Source organism: Hyla sarda, chromosome 3, assembly GCF_029499605.1.
Source record: "Hyla sarda isolate aHylSar1 chromosome 3, aHylSar1.hap1, whole genome shotgun sequence".
Taxonomy (NCBI): Eukaryota; Metazoa; Chordata; class Amphibia; order Anura; family Hylidae; genus Hyla; species Hyla sarda.
The window spans coordinates 274,064,532-274,088,882 of record NC_079191.1 but is presented as its reverse complement, the minus strand read 5'-3'; the positions used below and the strand labels follow the sequence as shown (position 1 = coordinate 274,088,882).

Sequence of the window (24,351 nt, the reverse complement as noted above, 5' to 3'; positions counted from 1 at the left end):
CCTTGTAGTAATTGTATCATTAAAGGAAAACTGTCAGAAAGTTCACCCACACTAAACCCAATACACTGGGTTATAGTGGGAGTGAACAGGAGTTCATACAGGGGTCATTTACATTTTTTGTTGGGTTGCAGCCCCCTCGCTACCGAAGTCGTGAGTAGCGAGGGCCCGGCGCATGTGCAGTTACACTGCGCAGAGCGCTCTCTGAGGTCGCACAGTTCTCATATCATCAGGACGTGACAGCTGTGTATAATCTTCAGCGCCTGCTCTCTGCATACAGAGCGCAGCACTCTCCACATCACTAGGATGTGGAGTTGAAGAAAATGCATATGCGAATAAGGGGGACGGCTTAGGCACCTTCCTCTGGGACCCAAAGTATGACTGCCGGTGGGGGACACGCCTACAGAGCGCATCTAAAGGGGGTGAATTACGGGACTTTACAGGACCAAAACTCGGCGGTAACCCAACAAAAAAAATTTAAGTGACCCCTGTATGGACTCCTGTTCACCCACACTATAAACCAGTGTATTGGGTTTAGTGTGGGTGAACTTGCTGACAGTTTTCCTTTAAGCCTTCTGATCTGCAATAGGAAACAGCAGCAGCCAGGCCTCACTAACCCAAGCCTTATAACAGAAGTGTGCTTTACCAAAGCCACGCCATATGCATGTAGTATTTGGTTTACATACTTGTTCACTTGTAAAATATCAAGGATATCGGCGAAGATTATTTGCACATTAGCGATGCTGAGGATGGCTCGGTTAGATGATAGAGCAGCTTTCAATGGGGCAGCATACACATCTCTTACAATTTCTAAGATTTGCACATATTGTCTCTCGCTCTTCAAAAGTTCTCTAGCAAACTTTGATCGCTTGTCCCCTGGATCAGCTTGTAATTTCTTATCCTGTACACAAAAGAGGAGCGTTACTTTTCACAATGCATTTAAGATTTATCAAGTGTTACCACATATGTAAAAATGCCCTGGACATTCCTACCCCTTTAGTTGTATTTTGCGTTGTATTTTTAGTTGAAAAATAAACATTCTCATAGACATCAGCCATAACATTAAAACCTTAAAGCCCAATATTGTGTAAGTCACTTCCCTGAAACAGCTCTAACATGTCAAAACAGCTGTCCCGTTATACCTAGCACCAAGGCAATAGTAGTAGATCCTTTTGGGGTCTCCAAAGTTGGGGTCTCTGTTGATTAGACTTGGATTTCCGAGTGCATCCAACAGATACTTGATCAGATGGAGATTTGTAGACCAAGTAACCACACTGAACTCTTTTGCATGTTCCTCAATCCGTTCCTGAACACATCTCCACCTCCTTTACTGCTTTAACGTAATAAGCATACGACATGCACAGGGATTAAACTTCACAATATCCATGTCAGGGACCGACCAGGGGGCAGGGCGAGTGAGCCCTAAACTGACCCTAAAACCGCTCTACCTGCCTACTTGCCCATCCACCCTAACCGGTGGATCGACAACTGGGTGCCAGTCCCTTCCTGAACTAAAGTGCAGGGTCCTAATAAAAACCCATACTAATAAATAGCCGGTCACAAACCAGAAACATAACAGGAACATACAACTCTATAATATATTAAGTTCAGAGGACACAGATCAGTGAGCAGTACAGGAGACACTATGGATCAGCGGTCATGAACAAAGGACACTATAGATCAGAGGTCATGAACAGAGGGCTCAGAGGTCGTGAACAGAGGACACTTATAGATCCGTGGTCATGAACAGAGGACACTATAGATCAGTAGTCATGTACAGAACTCCAAAGATCTGAAATCAAGAACTAACAAAAATAGAGTTCAAAACACCAGACAGGAAAACAGATAAGTAAACAGACTTTAGAACAGAAAGGAATATAGCATAATCCCCCAGAACATACAGAAGACACAAAGTCCCCATGGACCAGAAACAGGGATCTTTCACTAATCAGGAATATTCGCACTAACTATGCAAACCTCCAGTAGACACGAAGTCCCCATGGACAGGTAATAGGGATGCCTAGATACACAGGATATATTTATAGAACACTGTTCACACTGAACACAAGACAGGAATAATCGCAATCCCTTCAGAACAACTCCAGTAGACAAGGAGTCCCATGGAGCGGTAACAGGGATGCCTAGATACACAGGATATATATATATAGAACACTGAGTTCTGTCATCCGGTCCAATCCCCGAACGACCTCAGTCAGGACTCACTTTATGTCGCCTCCTGCCCCTATGTAAAAATTATTGTAGTAGGTATACTGGCATTGATAGATACAGGGTCACAAGTGTCTACTATACCTAAAAATGTTTTCTATCAGCATTGGGATGCTAGTTTATTGTGTGAGCCTGATGATGTTAACTTCAGAGTAGTTACGGGTAATGGGCCCATCAGTCCCCAGACATGGATACTGGGAGCCAACCATTCAGTTGAGAGAGCAAGTACTTACTGGGCATCTAGTGATTTTAACTAATGTGACAGATAAGGAGTCTGCTGAATTTATACTGGGGATGAACATTATGAAAAACTGTTTTGTTGAAATAGTGGATGCCTTGCATGCTTCTCTTCCCCATATGTCCCCTTCAGGCTAGCGGGCTGTGCAGCACCACTTGAGAGTTCTACAAAAGTTCTACAAGCTTGCCAACAAGCAAGGTGAAATCTGCAGAGTTCAAGTACAAGACATCCAGTCGGTGACCTGGCAAACCAAACACAGAGACTATAATTGGGTGTCTTGCACGTCCCAACGTCAAGAATAGAGACTATTCTGCTGGAGCCTCTGCAACTAGAAGATCCTCCTATTGTCCGAGCTGCGAGAAGCCTTGTCACCGTTACCAACGGGAGAGTTCCAGTCCGGTTAGTCAACCTGTCTGATGCTGCTACTGTGTTACCCAAATACACCCCAGTAGCCCAGTTGTATCTCAGAGTCAAAGTACATCTTAACAGAACGTATGGAGGCCCGACAGCGTGCAGCCCAAGTGGCTGAAGGATCTAATACGAGTCCTCCCGAGCCCTGGTGGGCACAACTCCAAGTTGGAGATGACACTACCCTAAGGCACCAAGTCAAGGGAGTCATCAATGTCACAAAAAGGTACCATGAAGCTTTTAGCAAACACCCCACAGATTTCGGGCATACGTCCATGATCCAACACCGAATCCTCACAGGCGACAGCCCGCTGATTAAGGAAAGACACCGCCCGGTCGCGCCAGGCATGTATCAGTATGTCAAGAAGATGCTTGCCGACATGAAACAGGCAGACGTCATCCAAGAAAGTCCCTGAATGGCGCCACTTGTCCTGGTCAAGAAAAAAGACGGAACCATCTGCTTCTGTGTCGACTACAGGAAACTGAATAATGTCACACATAAGGACGCTTAGCCTCTGCCAAGGATCGAGGAGTCACTCACAGCCCTCGGGTCTGCTGCTTACGTCTCCACCCTGGACTTCACCAGCTGATATTGGCAAGTGCCCATGGCCGTGGAAGAGTGGGAGAAGACCACCTTCGTGACACCCATGAGACTGTTTGAACTTAAAAGTATTCTGTTTGGGCTATGTAATGTTCCTGCTATGTTTCAGCGTTTGATGGAAAGGTGCCTGGGCAATCTAAATTTTCAAAGTGTCCTATTGTACCTGGACGATGTCATTGTGTATTCCAAGTCCTACCAGGAACACCTCAGTAATCTGTCAGACATCTTCCAAGTCCTGATCAAACATGGGCTGAAGATCAAGATGTCAAAATGTCACTTGCTCAAAGTTCAGGTACACTACCTGGGTCATGTTGTCAGCGCCGAGGGAGTCCAGCCCAATCATGAAAAGGTGGAAGTAGTCAAGAACTTGCCTACCCCACCCACGGTGAAAGATGTCAGGAGCTTCCTGGGATTTGCCGGCTACTACCGCCGCTTCACTCCCCACTTCGCCCAGATTGCAGAACCCCTCACATCTCTCTTTTACGGGGTACGGCAAATGAGAACTACAATGGGAAACTACCTGTTGAATGGGCCGAAAAGCAAGAGACAGCGTGAACTAGAATGTTGTGACTGCCCTGATGGATGGTGAACCCAGGTCCAAAAAGGTTAAAGAAGACCTGTACACCTGGAAGAGTCTTCAAGATGAAAGTCGAGTCATGGGGGATCTGTTGGACTACCTTCTAGCGTAAAAGGTACTAACCCATCTACGCCGGGCCCAGTGTGATTATGAGCTGAAACGTCTGTGGCAACAGAGGAAGTGACTGTTTGTGCACAAAGGGCTGTTGTGCCAAAAGTCTTTGGATCCGGTTTTTGGTGATTGACTTAATCAGATTCTGGTTCCCCGAAGAGACACGGCGATGGTCCTCAAAGCATACCATGATCAGTCGGGACACTTTGGAGTCCACAAGACCGAAGCTTCTGTCAGGCGAACATTCTATTGTATCGGAATGCGGAGCGACATTGAGAAATGGTGCAGTGAATGTGCTGTCTGTAATATCACCAAGAAGGTATGCAAGGATGCAAAGGCACCCCTCCATTCCTTCCAGAGTGAAAGGCCTAACCTGTTGGTCCCGCTAGACCAGGTCAAGTTGTCTCCTACCTGGTCCGGCTACACTTATACTTCCACCATGGTGGATCACTACTCTAAGTGGGTTGTAGTTGTCCCCGTTAAAGATCTTACAGCCAAGACAGCGGCCCAGATGTTGTACTCCAATTGGGTGCAAACCCTTGGGTGTCAGGAGTCTGTCCTAAAGAACCCGGGGAAAGGCCTTCGAGGCCCAACTCTACCAAGAGCTGTGTCGATTCCATGCCTGCAAGAAACTCCGGACTACTGCTTATCACCCCCAGGAGAACGTGCTCTGTGAGCGCTTCAACCAAGCCTTTATCCATATGTTGCGAGTTGCCTCTGTGTCAAGACAAGAAGAGTGGCCCCGACTGCTGCCCAAACTATTGGAGATCTATAATAACACAGTCCACTGTTCTCCAGGGTACACCCCTTTCTACTTGATGATGGGGCACCATGGACAGCTGCCTAAAGACTGAACATTTGGGCTCCATGCCCCGTTCAATAACTCTCCGCAAACCTCCCTGAAGTGGGTCTCTGACCACAAGAGAAGAATCCAAGAGGCCAAAGAAATTGTCATCAAGAAGATGGGCGAGGCCCAGCAGAGACAACAGGAGGATTATAACCGTCATGCTTCTGCCAAACCACTTCAGTTGGGCGATAAAGTCTGGCAGCAGAAGTTTCCAAGGACCCACAAGTCTATCTGGGAGACAGAACTGTACACGGTGATGGCCATACCCTATCCGGACTCTGATGTATACAAAGTACAAAAGTCTGGGTATGAGCCACAAGTTGTTCACTGAAACCGAATCAAGTTGCGTCTGAAAGAAGATCTACCAGTGCTCCCAGGACCACCTCCAGCTGTCAGACCTGTGAGAGAATATGTCCCAGGCAAGGGAATCCACCCATCCATGGATTTCCCCATGTTTTCTCCAACTCAGCCTGCGATCTTGTGTGTCTCACCATCCCCAGGGTCGGTTCAACCAACACTAGTCTCCAAACCAGTCCCAGTCTTGTCACCATTGGCTCCAGCCTATACGCCAATCTCTAGAGTACCAACTCAGTCTCCAGCCTCTCCAGTGCAGATGCCAGCAACTCTGGGTCCCGCCAGCCCTGGACCAATACCCGCTCTTGAATTCGTTGAGGAAGAGTTAGCTGCAGCTTCAGAGATGCCAAGGGCTCCCGAAGACGCAATAGTTCAAGATTCCCCCGAAGTGATGTTGCGTAGGTCCCAACACAAGGACAAATTCCCGCCAGGTACAAAGATTAACTCATAATGTAAAGTTATGCACCACACATAGTCAGTTCACATATTGTAAAAGAAGTCCACACATATGCAAATAGTTAAGATAGGACTGTAACATTATTTGTCGTCCCAGTCCACAAGTTCTAAATACATACAGTTATATGTCTAATGTTTTCTCTCCTGCCCACATGTACAGGGTACTCTACTAGCCAGAGGGTTTACCTGATATCTAGATAATGCACGTAAAGCGACAGAATTGATGAATGTAAAGGTAATACTGTTGTATAGTGTAACAACGTATATTGAGTTCTGGGGAGAAGAGTTAAGAATCGAGGGGCCCCAGCAAGGCATTGGGTAGATAGCGTCCGGCAGCCCAATCCATGAATCTACGTATATTGATATGTATATTGTTGCCTTGTCTTCAGAAAGCAGTTACAAAGTCAAATTAACCCCATATGTTTAAAGAGCATGTATGGACATTCACCATGCCACATGGACTCATCCTTCTCTCGTTTTGTAATCCAAACCTGTGAAGGACATCGTGCATAAATGCCCCAGGAACTGTCACTAGCCCTCAGTGGCCACGTGGGCACTTCAGTCCTGCAGTACAGGAGGTGTTACCCCGTGCTCCTGCTGTCCTGTCAGACAGCCTCCTTCAGTGTCCCCAAGGCCCCCTGCACTTGTTTCCCCATTGTAAATATGTTTTACCATGTAAAGGGTTATAAAATGTAATGTTCCTTTAACCATGTGGTGATTGTTAATAAGGAGGTACCAGTGACCAGGTGATCCCAAGAGTGACCTATGGGCACCGTGCTAGTCTCCCCCATATAAGCCCTGGGTGGAGCTAGCTTCTCTCTCTGCTAAGCTGAGATCCAGTGCAGTCATGCCTAGTGTGTGTGTCCAGAGTGTTGGAGACCTCAAAGTCCAGTCCTGCAGCCACCATCAAGTCAAGTAATCTAAAGTCACAGCTTTATGAGTCAAGTCAAGTCAGTCCCTGTCAACTGTCAAGTCAGCGTAATCTGCATTCAATTGTCCAGTCCTACTACAAGTCTCAGCGAGCCCTTAAGGTCTCTGCGTCACTGGTCACCTCCTTGGGCCCTGGCTGAACTGTATAGACTTTACCAACTGTCGACCCTCAGTAAAGCTACTGTTGTCCATAACTTGGCATTGGAGTCTTTATTGCCCCCATGCCTAGTCCAGGATCCAGCGGTATACCTTCGGGTGGTTATAGCATAAACCACGCCCTGGCGTCAAGAATACAAGGGGTTAATGCCATCTGCCCCTAGGGTAACAACATCTGCCATGCACCACACACCCCGTCACCACATACTCTTTTAAGGTATACAGTTTAAACATCAGATTTGCTCCTAGCTATAACCTGCAACTGTGACCAAGCTTCCTGACACTAGGCAGCATATTTTGCTCCAGAGTGCCTTGACAGTCTTTATATTTCATTGTACCCCACACAGATTCAAGAGATCCTGTGCCAGATGCAGAAAATGATCCCCAAAACATAACCGAGCTTCCTCCATGCTTCACAGTAGGTACAGTGTTCTTTTCTTTGCATGCTCAATTTTTGGATGTGAGAACATAGAGCTGGCGTGCCTTGCCAAAAAGCTCAAGTTTTGTCTCATCTGTCCAAAGGACAAGCACACAAAGCTTTTGGGAGAATGTTTTTAAAAGTTCAGGGCACCACAATTCTAGGCCAGAGCAACTCTATTATTTTATTTATTTATTTTTAAAGCTTCTATTAAACCACAATTCAAATATAATGTCTGATTTTCATCAGTTAATCATTATTACTTTTGTCAGTTTCAAGTAATTTCAGGAGACATTATGGGGTTTTCTGTCCTTAACAGAAGGGTATCAACAATTTTGTCCATATCTGCATAAACCAGCTTTCCTGGATGAGGCATCAGTTTATGATACATCCAAGAAATAAAGCTTTTGCACCCTAGATAGCCCATAGATACCGATTCAAACATATGGCGGGTGTCAGAAGTAGAAGATTTTAAGCTATTGATTTAACAGGCTTATACTGATTATACTGAAATACCTCCAAGTCAGGGAGTCTGTGTACAGTTTGGAAATAAAAAAAAGAGTGGATTCCCAGCAAATCTATAAAATCACCAATTCCTGGGCATCCTACGGAGGCACATACATATGGGGATATATATTCCTGTAGACACGATCATTAGAAGAGTATGACACTAGCAATTAAGCACATAGATTGATTAATGCCCCACCACCCCCGCAGGGCCGGCCCAACATTGACAGACAAAAGGTGTAATTATTTTCTTCTACTGACGTAGGAAGAGTGAAGATTAGAACAAAGATTGAGCTCCATACCTGAAGTTTTTCAGGTCCCTGAGGCACCATGCGAATGGCCAGATGTATACAAGTTGGTTTCCCCGGTCCATCAACTGTGCCCGCATCCTCCGGAGTGCCGAGATTTCGGTGTCCAGAATCGCAAGCTGCTATCATGCCGGAGTTCGCAAGCAGCCGGCTTCTTGGTTGCCATGGCGCCCGCTTCCTGTTTGAATTCGGCACGACTTGTGCGCATGGGGCACATGCGCAAGGTAGGTTCTTCCGGTTCTTGCTCCACAGGACCGGAAGTATGGGGGTGAAGTTACTATAAAAATCACCTGGGAGTTTAGCACACTGCACTCTTCCAGAGGCAGCAGACTCCTGACGCCTTACAGGTACTTTCAGTGACAACTGACAAGGCACCACAAGGTTCAGATTTCTTGGGGATATCTACTAAAATGATAGCCGCCTTTGGTGTACATTATGTTTTTCAGTAATGGCACAAGAAGGAGGTAAGAGAAAAAGAAAGTCAAGGCATAACATCTGTGATGTATGCCAAACACCTTTGCCAGAATCATGGGAGGAAAGAAAATGCGCAGATTGCCTGTCAGCCAAAACAGGCAACAGAATGTCACCAGATTCTTTCTTAGGGTTGTTCAAAGGTAAACTTACATCTACCTTTGATGACTTAAAGGCCTCTTTAGCACCTAATAAAAGTAGCAAGAGACCTAAAATAGTCCAGGAACCCTCTATCTCCTCCAGCACGGCCAAGGAATTGGATAGCGATGATCTTGAAATTATGGAAGCAGAATCTTTAGAGGATATTTATCTGCTCCAAAAGGAGAAGATGCCTAAATTAATATCTGCAGTGAAAAAGGCTTTGGAATGCCCAGAGGATGTCTCACATAAAGCCTGCAAGGACCGCCTATTTTATTTTCCACCTGGGAAACCAGGCATTCTTCCATCTCATCCGATAATTACGGATTGGATGGAAAAGGACTGGTCAAAACCAGAAAAAAAAGACAGATCCAGGAGCAAAATTTAAGACTACTTATAAATTGGATCCAGCCGTTTCTTCCAAATGGGAGGCTTCTCCCAAAGTGGACCTAGCAGCAGCTAGGCTCGCTAGGAATTCTATCTTTCCATCGGATGAGTCATCTCTACTCACAGATCCAATGGAAAGAAAGGCAGACTCACTTTGCAAAATGTCATATCTTGCAGCTGCAGCCTCTACCAAGGTTGCCACCGCTTCAATGCCAGTGGCCAGGGCACTTAGGCTTTGGCTAAGCCAATTGACGCAAGATATTAAAGACGGATTATCAAGGGAAGACTTGATAAGTGACATCTCGGGCATGAAGATCACTTTCTCTGTGATGCACCAATGGACATGCTGAAATTCTCTTCTAGAGCAATGGCCATGTCCAATGCGACAAGAAGATCCTTATGGATCAAACAGTGGTCGGGAGATGTCCTATCAAAGAGTCACTTTGTATCTCTGCCTTTTGAACCTTCATCTCTGTTTGGTCGACAGCTCAAAGGAATCCTTAAGGATTTAAATGAGGATAAAGGGGAATCTTTTCCTCATCAGAGAAAGAAGCAGGTGAGACCTTTCAGGAAGTTCAAAAGCTCCCCTAAGAAACAAACCTCCTTTCGTCACTCAGACAGAAGGAGAAACTTCAGAGGTGGTCAGCAATCTTCTTCCCAGAAGAAGAAGCAGAAGCCCACATAGGGGAATGGATTATAACGCCACCATTTAAGACACACCAGTGGGAGCCAGATTACGCCTCTTCAAGAACATATGGTCCAGGACATCATTGGATGCCTGGGTTCTAGGTGTCATCAGTAGAGGCTACTCCAGAGAGGTTTACTGTCAGCAAAAACAACGGGATAATCTCCCAATTGGTGTGTCAATTCATCCAGAAGAAGTTCCTGGAGCAAGTTCCATCTATAGAGAGAAGAAAGGGTAATTACTCAAGGGTCTTTGCAGTCCCAAGGGCAGGAGGGGACTGGAGACTGATTATAGATCTGTTGTATCTGAATCTGTTTCTACACAAGAAGACCTTCAAGATGGAGTCGATTCAGTCTGCATGTCTGAATCTTCGGAGGGGGGACTTCATGGCGTCCATGGATTTACAGGAAGCATACCTGCATATCCCCATCTAGCAAAAACACAGAAAACTCTTAAGGTCAGGGATCAAGACAAAATCAAACATCTCCAATTCACCTGCCTGCCTTTTGGGATCACGTCAGCCCCTCGGGTGTTCACAAAAGTTATAGTAGTCCTCACGGCAGCCCTGAGGTTGCAAGGCATTTGTGTCACCCCATATCTGGATGACTGGCTAATCAGGGCACACTCCCAGGATCTTCTCGAAAGTAATATGAAAATTACAATTCATTTTCTTCAACAACACGGGTTCTTAGAAGTCACAACTTCTGCCAACCAAGAGAATCAATTATCTGGGATTCATAGATTCGGAAAACATGTACCTCTTTCTTTCCAGCGAAAGAATCCTGAATATAAGAAACATGATCCAGCTCCTCAGGCCCCTAGAATGTTGTACATAACGGACAACCTTGCCTCAGTTTTCTACGTGAACAAGCAAGGGGGAACAAGGCGCAAAGCGCTACAGACAGAGCGTGCTCAGATAATGAAGTGGGCCGAATGTCATCTATCATCTCTATCAACAGTTCACATAAAGGGCTCATCCAACACCACAGTGGACTGGCTGAGCAGGAACAAGGTGTCTCAAGGAGAATGGGAGATCAACATGGAAGTATTCCAGCAGATAAGCAAATGGGGAGTCCCTTCAATAGATGTGATGGCGACAAAACAGAACTCGAAGCTTCAAAAATTCTGCTCTCTATCAAGAAGGGATCACCCAATGGCAGTGGACGGTCTCACAATCAAATGGAGTAGGATGTTCGTGTATGTGTTCCCTCCAGTCCAGCTAGTACCGTTGGTCCTGAAAAAAATCAAGGACGAGAAGGTGACGGCAATAGCTATAATTCCCTTCTGGTCTTGAAGGGCTTGGTTTCATCTCGTGTGGAGTCTTTCGAGAGGAGAATTCTGGAAACTGCCTCAGCGCAAGGATCTTCTACACCAAGCAGAGATCTACCATCAAAACCTAGACATTGTTCCATTTTCATGTTTTCCACATGTTTTTATTAAGTGTGATGTCATGATACATGTGATGTTCCTAAGAAAGTATTTAAAGTTTGGATTTTATCCTGTGTGTTATGCCATGACTAAGGACCTGTAACGGTCCAAAACGCGTTGGCTCCTGCCTGATGCAAGTTTGTATCCGCACTTGGCCCTGGACATTCCTTTGTTATATTGTTGATCCGGTCCGGGGACGCTGCCGGCTAGCCCTTACGCTGGTGCTGAAAACATGAGGGAGAGAGCTGTCCACACACAGCGTTGCTTCAGAACCTAGACAGGTTACATCTAGCTGCCTGGAATTTGAACGCTTCACACTAGTTGAGCAAGGATTTACTCAAGAGGTGGTCAACACCTTGCTGACATCAAGAAAACCTGCTACTATGAAAGTCTACGCTAGAATATGGAGCATATATTCTGCTTGGTGCACAAGAAATTTCATGACTCCAGAAGAAATTCCTTCTTTACTCCAATTCTTGCAGGAAAGCTTTGATAAAGGCCTTAAACCAAACACCTTGAAGGTACAGGTCACGGCGGAGAATGCTCACCTGAATGGGATATTCTCTGTATTACTATTAGTTACCAGGTTCTTGAAAGCCATTAAGAAACTACGGCCAATATTCCATAATCCTATGCCTGCCGGGAATCTACCTCTAGTTCTGAAAAAGCTATGCCTTTAGCCGTTTGAGCCTTTGTCATCTGCCTCCTTTAAACACCTATCCTTCAAGACAGTTTTCCTGATTGCTATAACATCAGCAAGAAGAATCAGTGAAATTCAAGCTCTGTCCTGTAATCATACCTGAAAACTCTACCAGAAGCAGTAATCTTCCAGACCATGCATGGTTTCCTACCTAAGCTGGCCTCAGCTTCTAACATTAACCAAGAAATTATACTCCCGGTACTTCCAGAAGAGTCCGATGGAAATCTCCAACTTCTAGATGTGAAGAGGGTTGTATTGGAATATGTTAAAATATTTTCCCTTTTCAGATCCTCAGAAGTCTTATTCCTCCAATTCCAAGGACCAAACAAAGGGAAAAATGTAAGCAATGCCTCCTTATCTCGCTGGATCAGGGATACAATTAAATTATGCTATGAATCTGAAGGAATTCAGTCTCCCTTGTCCTTAAGGGCTCATTCTACACGTTCTACAGCTGCTTCATGGGCAGAAAGATGTAATATTCCTCTGGACATGATCTGCAAAGCCGCAACCTGGGCATCTCCAACTACTTTCATCAAGCATTACAGGCTGGATGTCACAGTGTCAGAGGAGTCAGCCTTTGGTATGAGTGTTATACAAGCCGCAGGGAGCAGTTAAAATTTCCCTCCCTTTATTTTCATATTGCTATGGTTTCCCCATATGTGTGCCACAGTAGGACGTCCAGTAAGTGGGAAATTTATCTTACCTGAAATTTCCATTTCCTGTAGTCTGTAGACGGCACAGGGATCCCTCCCAATAAAATAATATTGCTGCATAAAATTTAAGCCTTCTGTCTGTCCGTGGGGGGCTTATATAGGGCTGGCCCTGCAGGGGGCATTGATCAATCTTTGTGCTTAATTGCTAGTGTCATACTCTTCTAATGATCGGGTCTACAGGAGAATGTATCCCCATATGTGTGTGCCGCCTACGGACTACAGGAAATGGTAATTTCAGGTAAGATTAATTTCCCACTTCTAAAGGAACCTTTTATTCGTCTTCCAAGAGAAAGATGACTGAACGAGGCCAGGACCAAAATTGTGGTTACCAAGAATTGAGGCTGCAGCTCTCTATTTTCTTGTGAAATATACAGTAAATTCAATTTATATTTAGAGTTTAGTATATAAAACAGAAGAAAGTATTATAGTTCTTTTCATTTCAGAATGGGGAAATGTCTGCAGCCTGTAACTTACCAGCAATGTCAGCTGTTGGAATCTGACTTCAGAATGACTTTGGGAGTGAGATGCTTTGTCAGTATGATCGATTTCAGGATCATCTTCCTGTTGTAAAAGACATTAGAATATATTAATTCTTCTCTTTAGGCAATAAATATATCACTTCACAGAAAGCAATCCGGAATGAGTCACATATACTTTATAGACATTGAACGGATGTGGAATTAGCATGAGCTTGTATGTGTGCAACTTCCTACCAAGGAATATTTAAGTGTGACTGCACATGCTTGACTACAAGTCATGAGGTACAAGTAAACATCTTTTTACTATCTGAGTTATGAGGAAAATACAAGAAGTGTCTGTAAGTGAACTCATAAGACTATTCTCATATACAAATCATTAGAAAATCCAAAGTTTTCCCATTAAAGGGAAACTGGAAATACTCTTCTTCTCTGGGTGGTACCAACTGTGAAGGGGAGGAGCTGATTCTAAACAGAATCTTAATGGCAGTGGAGCCTTGTGCTCAGACCTGCCTAGGATTCAGGGTGAGCAAATCAATTGCCTTGTTTTGAATTTCATCCCTTGGGATAATCAATTCACCCTTTTTTCTCATACATTCATCAAAAAAAAATTTAAAATAAACCTGTTAAATGGTGTTGCCAATGGATCCCAATGGATAGTGAACCAGAAAAACACAAATCAGGTATGAGATTTCCTCACCTTTTGCCAAGAGACTGGACTTTACCTCATATAGAATGCTGTTATTTATCAGCAAAGATTTCTCTGTTTATTTTGCAACAAGGCTAAGGAAGACGGACATAGTTGCTTATAAAAGGTTTATCTTCTAGAGGTGTACACAGCTTCTTGTAAAGGGTTCATCTGAGTCTCTCACAGCCAGCCCCAGACTGCAGAGAAAGCTGTGACATTTTTTTTTACCTCAGTTCTGCTGCTACACTTCATTATACAGATAAAACCTTTTTACATTGCTGCTAATACAATAACATTATCTTGAAGTAAGATATCAGCATAGACCTTCCAGGTAGTTACATGCTGCCAGCTCACAATGGACTCTTCCAGCTCAGAAGCAGGACATCTCACTGTGAAGTCAGAATAGTAAGACTTGACACCAGCATACTCCCATTTAACTTTCTTAAAGAGTTTAATGACTAATTCAGAAAGGAATCATTTTTGATTTCTCAAATATATATTGGGTAGAAGTTTAGTATTTAAATTTCCTGTTACTTCATAAGGTTTCTCAGATGGTAACAGGTCCCCTTTAAGCCTGACAGCACAAATACTAATATCCTCCCAAAGAACCTATATATAAGAATAAAATCAAATAAATATATATTAAAAAATTACTGTCATTTTTTTTTATAACAGCATTACCCCTTGTGCTGCTTTTTATAAATATTTGAGTGCTAAACATTTTCAGGCCACTTTTGTTTTTTCCCTTTTGGAGTTTCATGCGCCTAAAATGTCAAAAAATCTTGGAAAATTTCTGCGGAAACAAGGAAGTCTCACGTAATATATTGTGTGGAGAAGAAGTAACACAGAAAAGAGGTAATATGTCTAAAAATGAAGCCGAGGTGGGACAACCCCATTAAAAGGACCGTGAGAACATGGCCAATTTTCAATTTAGCATTATTGTTTTTCCGCCTCTCTTTTCAAGAGGCATACATAACCATTTTTTTTCCCATCCGCAAACCACAAGTATATCCAGGAAGAGCAGCACAGATCATTTAAGAAGAGCTCCAGCCTCCATCTTGACTCATCGTACCCCTGAAAAGCCCTTATAAGACTTAAATGTTGTGATCAGTATTGATCTCGGCATCTAAAGGGTTAATGGCAGACATAATGGTTGGTAGCAGCAGGAACCCACAGTCTATGAGAGCACAGCTTCAGCGCTCTCTTCATTGATGGAAAACCTGCCAGAACATATACAGTATGTACATCACTGTTCCCTGATAATTTGCACACAGCGATGTACATATATGATGTGGCAGGTTTATCATATATGAATAGAGTGCTGGAGCATTGCCTGCCTCATAGACTTACATTTACATTGCGTGTCCTCCAGGGGTTAAATGTGAGTGCAGGTGCAGTGTCTGTGTGGTCAGGTAGTACAATCTTGCCTGCAATTTTAGTTAAAACAACCATGATCACTGAAGGATGTATTGTTGCAACCCTATAAAGAAAAAAAGTTGTCAAAGTTGAAGCTTAAAATGTGTTTTCGTTATTTATTTTGTGTTTTTATAAATATTATTATATTTACCAAAAATCTCCTGATGCTGTGTATTGGCTAGCTGATATTTGGCCCAGAAAATATTGCATAAGGGTGCTTTCACACTAGGATTGTAGTGTACGGTTGCTGGATCCGGTTGGGAGGGGCGAAAACCGGCCGCTCCCGTATCCCAGACGGAAACAGCCTGAACCCCATTCATTTCAATGAGCCGACTGGAGTCAAACGCTGACTCCGGTTGTCTCATTTTGCCCCGTATACAGTTTTCTGACCGGACCTAAAACCGTGGTATACCATGGTTCTAGGTCCGGTCAGAAAACCGTATTCGGGTTATCGCCGCTCGAACAGTACCCGGGACCCGCGGCTATTATTGGACCGATTGCCGCGTCTTAAGTTCATCGCCGCGTCTGAAGTTCATTGCCGCGTCTGAGATGAAAGTGAAAGCTTCCCGGCAGCTCAGTGGTACTGTTCGGGACTGCAGTGGTGAATTTGCGGCATCCCGAACAGCTTGCAGGAAGCGAGGAGGATCCCTACCTGCCTCCTGCGTGTCAAATCACCGAATGACTGCTCCATGCCTGAGATCAAGGCAGGAGCATTCGAGCGGCGATAACACTGATCAATGCCATGCTATTGCATGGCAGTGATCAGTGTAGGAAATCAGTGTGTGCAATGTTATAGTCCCCTATGGGGGCTATAAAATTGCAGAAGAAAGTGAAAATAAAGTGTTAATATATGTGATTTAACCCATTCCCTAATAAAAATCTGAATCACCCGCCTTTTCCCATTAAAAAAAAACAAACTATGTAAATAAATATAAACATATGTGGTATCGCCGTGTGCGTAAATGTCCGAACTATAAAAATATCATTAGCTAAACAGCAAGGTCAATGGTGTACAAGTAAAAATATTCCAAAGTCCAAAATAGCGTATTTTTGGTTACTTTTTATACCATAAATTTTTTTATAAAAAGCGATCAAAAAGTCCGATCAAAACAAAAATGGTACCCATAAAAACTTCAGATCCCGGCGAAAAAAATGAGCCCTCATACATCCTCATGTGGAAAAATAAAAAAAAGTTATAGGGTGTCAGAAGAGGAAATTTTTTTAACGTATACATTTTTGTGTGTGTAGTTATGATTTTTTCCAGAAGTAAGACAAAATCAAACCTATATAAGTAGGGTATCATTTTAATTGTATGGACGTACAGAATAAAGATAAGGTGTAATTTTTACCGAAAAATGATCTGCATAGAAACAGAAGCCCCCAAAGTTACAAAATGGAGTTTTGTTTTTTTTCAACTTTGTCGCACAATGATTTTTTGGGTAAAATGACTAATGTCATTACAAAGTAGAATTGGTGGGGCAAAAAATATGCCATCATATGGATTTTTAGGTGGAAAATTGAAAGGGCTATGATTTATAAAAAGGTAAGGAGGAAAAAATTAAACTGCAAAAACTGAAAAAGTCCTTAAAGGGGTGCTCCGCCCCTAGCATCTTATCCCCTATCCAAAGGATAGGGGATAAGATGTCAGACGCGGGGGTCACGCCGGTGGGGACCCCCGGGATCTCCGCTGCAGCACCCCGCTATCATTACTGCACAGAGCAAACTCGTTCTGTGTGTAATGACCGTCGATACAGGGGCCGGAGCATCGCCCCCTTGTGACGTCACGACCTGCCCCCTCAATACAAGTCTATGGGCGGGGCCGTGACATCACGATGCTCCGGCCCCTGTATTGCCGGTCATTATGCACAGACGAGTTTCCTCTGTGCAGTAATGAGAGGGGAGTGCTGAAGTGGAGATCCCGGTGGGTCCCCAGCGATGGGACCCCCGTGATCCCTTTGGATAGGGGATAAGATGCTAGGGGCAGAGTATTCCTTTAAGGGGTTATATACAGGACCATATAAGGGGATATACCAGCTGTACACAGGATCAGTATACCATATAAGTGATTATATACAGGACCATAAATAGGTAGATACCATCTGTACACAGTATTTACTTTTCTTCTTCATCCAGATTAGACCGCCATGTCGACTTCTTCTTCCCTAAAACACCCTTGGCATCTGCAGGACAAACGTTGAACCCTGCATTTTTCAGTGCCGCCCCCTCCTCTACACAATCTCCCCATCTATAGGCCCACAAACTGTAATAATACCCTCCTTGGTGTCCTGCACAGAAAAGGGTAGGTACTATGTAGTTAGCTAGCCAAATATGTAGGTAGGTAACTATCCAGGTAGTTGGTTAGGCAACCAGGTATGTGGGCCAGGTGGTTAGGCAGCCAGGTATGTAGGCCAGGTGGTAAGGCAGCCAGGTATGTGGGCCAGGTACTTAGGCAACCAGGTAGATAAGCCAGGTGTTTAGGCAGCCAGGTAGGTGGGCCAGGTGCTTAGGCAGCCAAGTAGGTGGGGCCCCCTTCCCTCCCAGTTGAAATATAAAAAGTAAGAAACAAAACAAAAACATAAACTCACCTGTCCAACACAGTGATCTCCTTGGGTCTTCCTCTGGCCACGTTCTTCAGCCTCCACAGTGCAGGCGCCCATGAGTGACGTCATGGGCGCCTGTTCTGCGTGGGGTCGGAGGTCACATCTCCTCTCCGTGTAGGTTGCAGATGTGGCTCACACAGACAAAAGGCTTTCTGCTGTATGCGTGCGCTCACCTGCCTGGGGATCTGGGATAAGTGTCCTTGATCTCCAGTAACAGCGGCACGTCCTTTACCTGGCAGGTCAGTCCACCCCTGGAAATATCCCAACATTAAAATGTATTCCCTATTCACAGAGTAGGAGATAAGTATCTGATTGGTGGAGGAACAAACACTGGGACCCCACTGATCACAAGAACAAGAGTACCTTGTCCACTAAGTGAAAGAATTGGCAGCATGCCTTCTCAGCTGATCCATCACCGGTAAGCCAAAATTGTCTTTACCTTCAAAAATGCTGATAGTGTATCATCTGTATTTTCTGCCGAGAGCAGCAACCGATGTCTGTTCTCCTTGTTCTTGCTACATTTCTTCAACAGATAAACAGAAAGGAACTCTAGAGGATCATCCTATAAGAGATAATGACAATGAAACCTAAACCCCAGCCTCCTTAAGACATTGACAAGAGCTAAAATTATAACTGAATACATGGATAATGTTTTCATCTTTAAAGGGAGCTTATAACATTTACGTACATTCTTCTCCTTAGCAAGTTCCATCAAAGCCCCTGTTAAAGCCTCAGCAACCTCATGATTGACCACCACCTTTACCATGGGCATTGCATCATACATGAACTGCCCTGAATGAAAGAAAAAAAAAAATCACAATTCACATAGTCACAATAAATATCTAGGTTTTACGTCACATGCAAAATGACCATATTCCACAAGTGGATTACCTATTATCCTTCCAGAGACATTCCTCTGGAGATCAGACAGATACTTCTTCAGCTGCTTCCTGACCACATGCAGCGCCTCTTCCATGACATCAGCCAGTCTGCACCAGGCTTGCAGTTTCACATCAGTGAAGTATGAAAAAGGAGGGGATCCACTTTTTGGTGGTATGGGCAGCCATTCACTAAGAACTGATTATATTCATATAAGGAGGTTATACAAGTTGAGCCAAACTATTCACTATAGTAAAGGTAATGGTAAAATAAAGATATGGCCAAGTAATATGACCTTTACCATCATGTTAACAGACGGTGATATGGCTTTGACTGAGGTACCATAGTCAAATTTTGCCCTGAGCTGCCACTGTGACTAGAGCACAGTATCTGGAGCTGTCAGTGAGAAAAGGGGCCACTTGCAGGGCCCAACAGACAAATGTGATTTCAAAACCAGAAAACAGAAGACTAATTATGCAAAAAATATTTTACATGATCAGTCTCCAGGCACCCATAACATGGAAAACACCAAAAGTACACAAGCAACCAGGTACAGGATGTTATAACCAATATCCCAGGACAATCCTTACGCAAAATGTATAAGTTTACAGATAAATATGTGTAAAAAAAATACACAAATAAGAAGTAACAGAAAAAAAAATCACAACAAATATATAAACATCTAAAGAACTGCCTAATAGAAAAAGGAAAATAAGTGACAGTTTTTAAATTTACCAAATGATAGTCATGACCTTACCAGCAATGCACACAGGTATTTCTGAGAAAATTCTGAAATTTCTGAGAGGAAGCATTAAAGTCTTTTGCTTATATAGGGTTAACCAGGAGGGTAAGGTAAAGACAGAACTGAATGGGCTATGCTATGTAACTAATGTGCCAGTTAACTCCTTACTTTGATATGATAGTTAACCTTTATGAATGATTTTGAATTATTCGGTAAAGATTTGACTATATTTGCCGACATTTTTAAATCCTTTTTTGGGATTAAGTAGGTGTTGATGGAAAGTTGAGCATAACCTTTGACTAAGGTATCATCAGTATCATCTTATGACTCCAATAAAGTGATTTAATACGTTTATGGAGATCCTGATTTTAAAGCAACAACAGCGATAAGAACATTTTAGCTCTAAACTTACGATGATTAAAGGACCCTGTGGCGATCCCAGTTGGGGAACAAAAGGGGACCCCAGCTATCTGAGAAAGACACCTAAGAATTTCCATTCCAGATTCTGCAATACAAAATGTAAAAATGAGGGCATTCAATACTTATGTAATGCTTAACTGTAGTGTACAAATCCCTTAACACCAGAGAAAGTGGAAACATTTTAAAAATAAATACATGAATGAAGAAAGAAAAAGAGAAATAAAGAACAAAAGAAAGAATGCTAAAAAATCTATTAATGATTTTATATACTGTTCACAATGATCATATGGAAAGAGGTGTGGTGCCCCACACTGCAGTGCCAGCACAGAGGAAGGAAATGCTATGCATATTAGAGCGATTAAACTGCCAAACTGAGATGGTCCTCCTGCAAATCCTGCCACTGTGATCATCCCCAGGATAGGCAAGCTAGTGTTCTGTTCCACTATAGTCAATGGTGGAAACACAGGAACTTTTAGTAACTTTTATTCACTTCTAGATTATTTGGGGATTACTGTGTTATACTGGAATTGATTCATCCTCAGAGCTTCAATCTGTTTTTATTGTTTTCTGGGTTCATTTTATAAATAAAACAACTGCTTACATTCCCCTTTGTTTTCCCTCTTGGCTTTAAAGATTAAGTAGCAGGCCAGATGGTTATGAGGAATTTGTGGCCTCTATTCTCTAAAATATACTGTAATGGCTTTTTACTGTGTCAACATGCCAGGGAATGCTTTACAGTACACTTATTATACACAAAATGGGGGAGATTTATCAAAACCTGTGCAGAGAAAAAGTTGATCAGTTGCCCATAGCAACCAATCAGATTGCTTCTATCTGATTGGTTGCTATAAGCAACTAGTCAACTTTTCCTCTGCACAGGTTTTGATTAATCTCCCTCAATGAGTGCATGTGTAAGGATTTGTGTACACATGTACTTGTGTAAGAAACATAGAATGTGTTGGCAGGGGTGCATACGCGTGGCTCGCTAGGAAAGACACATCCTCTGTGAGCTCCGCGCCACAGGCCGGGATAAAGCTTCCTAAGCGCTGATATAACAGCTCCACTGTCCTGAATCTGCTCCAAACTGTTACCTTACCCATCAGAGATGGACAAGAGCATGTCAGGAGGTTCCCAGAGATCGTTATCTCAGACTATCCCGGAGATATTTAGAACGGGGCCTAAATCTAACATGGCGCCGACTCCTTCCCGTGCCTCGAGCCCGCCTCCTGCTGAGGATGATGACATCACAGACTCCACACCGCTTGTGCCCATACCTGACGAACCGCTAAATCCCGCAGAACTGTACCGCTCCATACAAATACTCTTCAAAACGGAATTGGGGAAAGCGGTGGCCAACTTCACCAAACAGGTGGGTGAACTGGGGCAACGGGTGTCTGACATGGAGCTGAGAGCAGATGATCTAGCGGACGCCATTGAAAGTGATCGTACGGTGATTGCAGACCATACTGAATGCCTTGACCTACTCAAGCTGAAAATAGAAGATTTGGAAAATAGGTCGCGTAGGGCTAACATCAGAATACGAGGCCTGCCAGAGTAATTTACAGACCTCACCACTGCTGCTCTGGACTTATTCACACGCCTCTTACCTCAGGTAGATGCCTCTATGCTGAGGATGGACCGCATACACAGAGGTCTGGGTCTGCCTAAAGGACCAGATATCCCTAGGGATGTAGTGCTTCGCTTGCACTATCCAGAAATGCGGGACAAAATATTGCAGGCGGCCCGTAACGTGTCCCTCTCCCGGGCTTTCCATCTTCAGTTCATCTATATGCAGACTTAGCCCTTTCTACGCTGGAGAGGAGACGCAATATGAGACCTGTCACTTTGGCTCTACAAAAGGCGCAAATCTGCTATAAATGGGGATTCCCCTTTAACCTGCAATTCCAGATTCGCTCTCAGCTGTTTATCGTACGTACCCCTTCGGAAGCGATGGAGATCCTGCACAGAGAGAATATTCCGTTTGATGAACAGGTTGCTCCTTCTTCTAAGTCGCCTGCCCTGAAACAAATGTGGCAGAGGGCAGAGGTTCCTCACAAGCGGCATCGCACCCACTCTCAGAAGCCTGGTTGACTTATTGTTTCACCCGAACTGAAGGTTTCATTTTGTACTGTCCAGATCTCTTGGACTTCTATATTGCCATAATATATGGAACGGGCAAAGATGCACCCCCGTTGTAGTTGATGGACTGTTTGTTCTATTTTTATGTTCCATTCAGTTTACCTGCTGATATGTGACTCATTGACCTGCTATCTGGGAATTTCTTCGCTCAGTGTACACTATGGGTCTCTGTCGCAATGTATCTAATGTTGAGACTTACGTTTAGTACCCAGGACGAAACTTCATATGCTCACGACATACTGAAAGACTCGGTTATTCTAGTCACCTTTGCTGTCTACGAATTTGTGACTTTGCATGCTTATTATCTGTATTCGTATAAGTCAGTTATTCCTAAGAGGGTTATTGCTTATTTAGCAGGATTTTGGTCCACTGATTTGTCATGTCCCGGCTAGATGGACCAACATGTTGCCTCAGAATGATGGTTTGGGATGGGTCATAGGTATTGTTCTTTCTCTTATGCTTATGCGACCTGTTCCTCCATTGGTACCTGTACTCTTCCCCTACTTCCCTTTTGTTTACCCTGTCTGTGTCCCCGTTTGTCCGGTTTTACCTATTGACATCACTGTAGGTTACTGTGTCTTATGCTATGTTCTAGGTGGAGACCAGTCCTTTTTATTTATTTTTTCCTTCTTTCTTCTCCTTTTCATCCTTTTATCTGTTGAGTCCTTTATCCTTAGCTTACTCGTTCTGCCTCAATATGTGTAACATTATTTCGCACAATGTTAGGGGTTTAAACTCCCCAATGAAAAGAAAAAAAGCGTTTCTTGATTACATCAGACATAAGCCAGACATAATTAGTCTACAAGAAACCCACTTTACAGTTAATTCCTTTCCTAAGCATATTCATAACAAATACTCTAGGTGTTACATGGCCTCTTACACCACTAAATCTAGGGGTGTCGTTACCCTTCTACATAATGACTTCCCCTCCCCCTGAGGGACGCTTTCTTATTTTGGAAGGTCTCCTTCAGGAACGAAAAGTGTGTATTGTTAATTATTATGCTCTGAATGATGATCCCCTTTCTTTTTTTGTTGGTTTGGCGAATAGGTTGCAGTTCCTCACCTATGACGTTTTGCTCTGGATGGGAGACTTCAATATGGTGGTCAACGGAATGCTAGACAGGTCGCACACTGCTGGTTTCAGGAGGTCAGGTTTGCAACAACGCACACTTCTACAACAATTTGCTGATCTTGAATTGGCGGACGTCTGGCGGGAGCATAATTTAACTCAAAGGGGTTATTCCCTTACTCTCCCTCACACTGCTTATATACCCATATAGACTGGATACTAATTAATGCCGCCTCCCTCTCCTCACTCTTATATTCTAGGCACATACCCTGCGCATGGTCTGATCATGATATGGTATATGCGCAGTTTCAGTTTGGTGGACCCTGCCCTACTCCTTATACTTGGCAACTCAATGAATCCTTGTTGTGCCGTCCTCACCTCCGAGACCAAGTGACCTCTGAGCTGACTGACTACTTTTCCTCAAACTCTACACCTACAGCTGACACAGGGTGGGTCTGGATGGCACACAAGGCTTTTATTATTTATTAGAGGGAAACTAATCGCACTCTCTTCTAAACTGAAGCGAGAAAGGACTAGGGCACAGACCACTTTGGAGAACAGGCTTGCTAGAATAGCTACAGCGCACCAACTGTCTCACTCTCCGTACCTATTCCAGGCGCTCAGATCTACTAAATTGCAACTGGATGCAATCTTATCTGATCGCACGGAAAAGGCGCTCAGGTGGACCCAGGCATCATACTACAAATGGGCTAATAAACTCGATAAACTTTTAGCTTCCATGCTAAAACAGAAACAAAAACTTAATAGGGTACATAAATGACAGCTTCGTCCTGGGGTTCCCACCTCTGACCCTTCTAAAATCTATGATATCTTCCACTCTTTCTACTCTTCCCTTTACAAAGCACCTCACTCTCCTCCTTCCCCTGCCTTCATCTCTGACTATTTACGTTCTCTATCCCTTCCTAAGATCTCTCCTTCAGCTAGAGACTCTCTCAACTCCCCTGTTACAGCCAAGGAGGTTACTGCTACCATCTCAAACCTAAAATTAGGTAAAGCACCAGGCCCAGATGGCCATTCGGCTCTCTATTATAAGAAATTTGAATCTATTCTCACCCCCCACATTATTTATTTTTGTAACAAACTTCTTTCGGGTTCCCCGATGCCCCCCCGAATTCTTACATGCATCCATAGTAGTCATCCCAAAACCACAAAAGGATCCTCTCGTCCCCCCCAACTATAGACCCATCTCCCTTATTAATCTGGACTCCAAGATTTTCACCTCCATCCTAGCCAAACGCCTCAATG

At 43.8% G+C, this 24,351-nt stretch overlaps 1 protein-coding gene across 1 annotated transcript in view; it reads right to left on the bottom strand.

The window, feature by feature from the left end:
* The window catches only part of ECT2L (epithelial cell transforming 2 like), a 63,457-nt gene that overhangs the window by 19,233 nt on the left and 19,873 nt on the right, over positions 1-24,351 (bottom strand). The window contains exons 10-15 of the mRNA XM_056563336.1: positions 19,870-19,962; positions 18,728-18,913; positions 18,525-18,628; positions 18,276-18,398; positions 13,131-13,217; positions 684-898 (exon numbers count right to left, since the gene is read on the bottom strand). Of these exons, the coding sequence (XP_056419311.1) occupies positions 684-898; positions 13,131-13,217; positions 18,276-18,398; positions 18,525-18,628; positions 18,728-18,913; positions 19,870-19,962 (808 nt within the window). The remainder of the gene's footprint in view (positions 1-683; positions 899-13,130; positions 13,218-18,275; positions 18,399-18,524; positions 18,629-18,727; positions 18,914-19,869; positions 19,963-24,351) is intronic.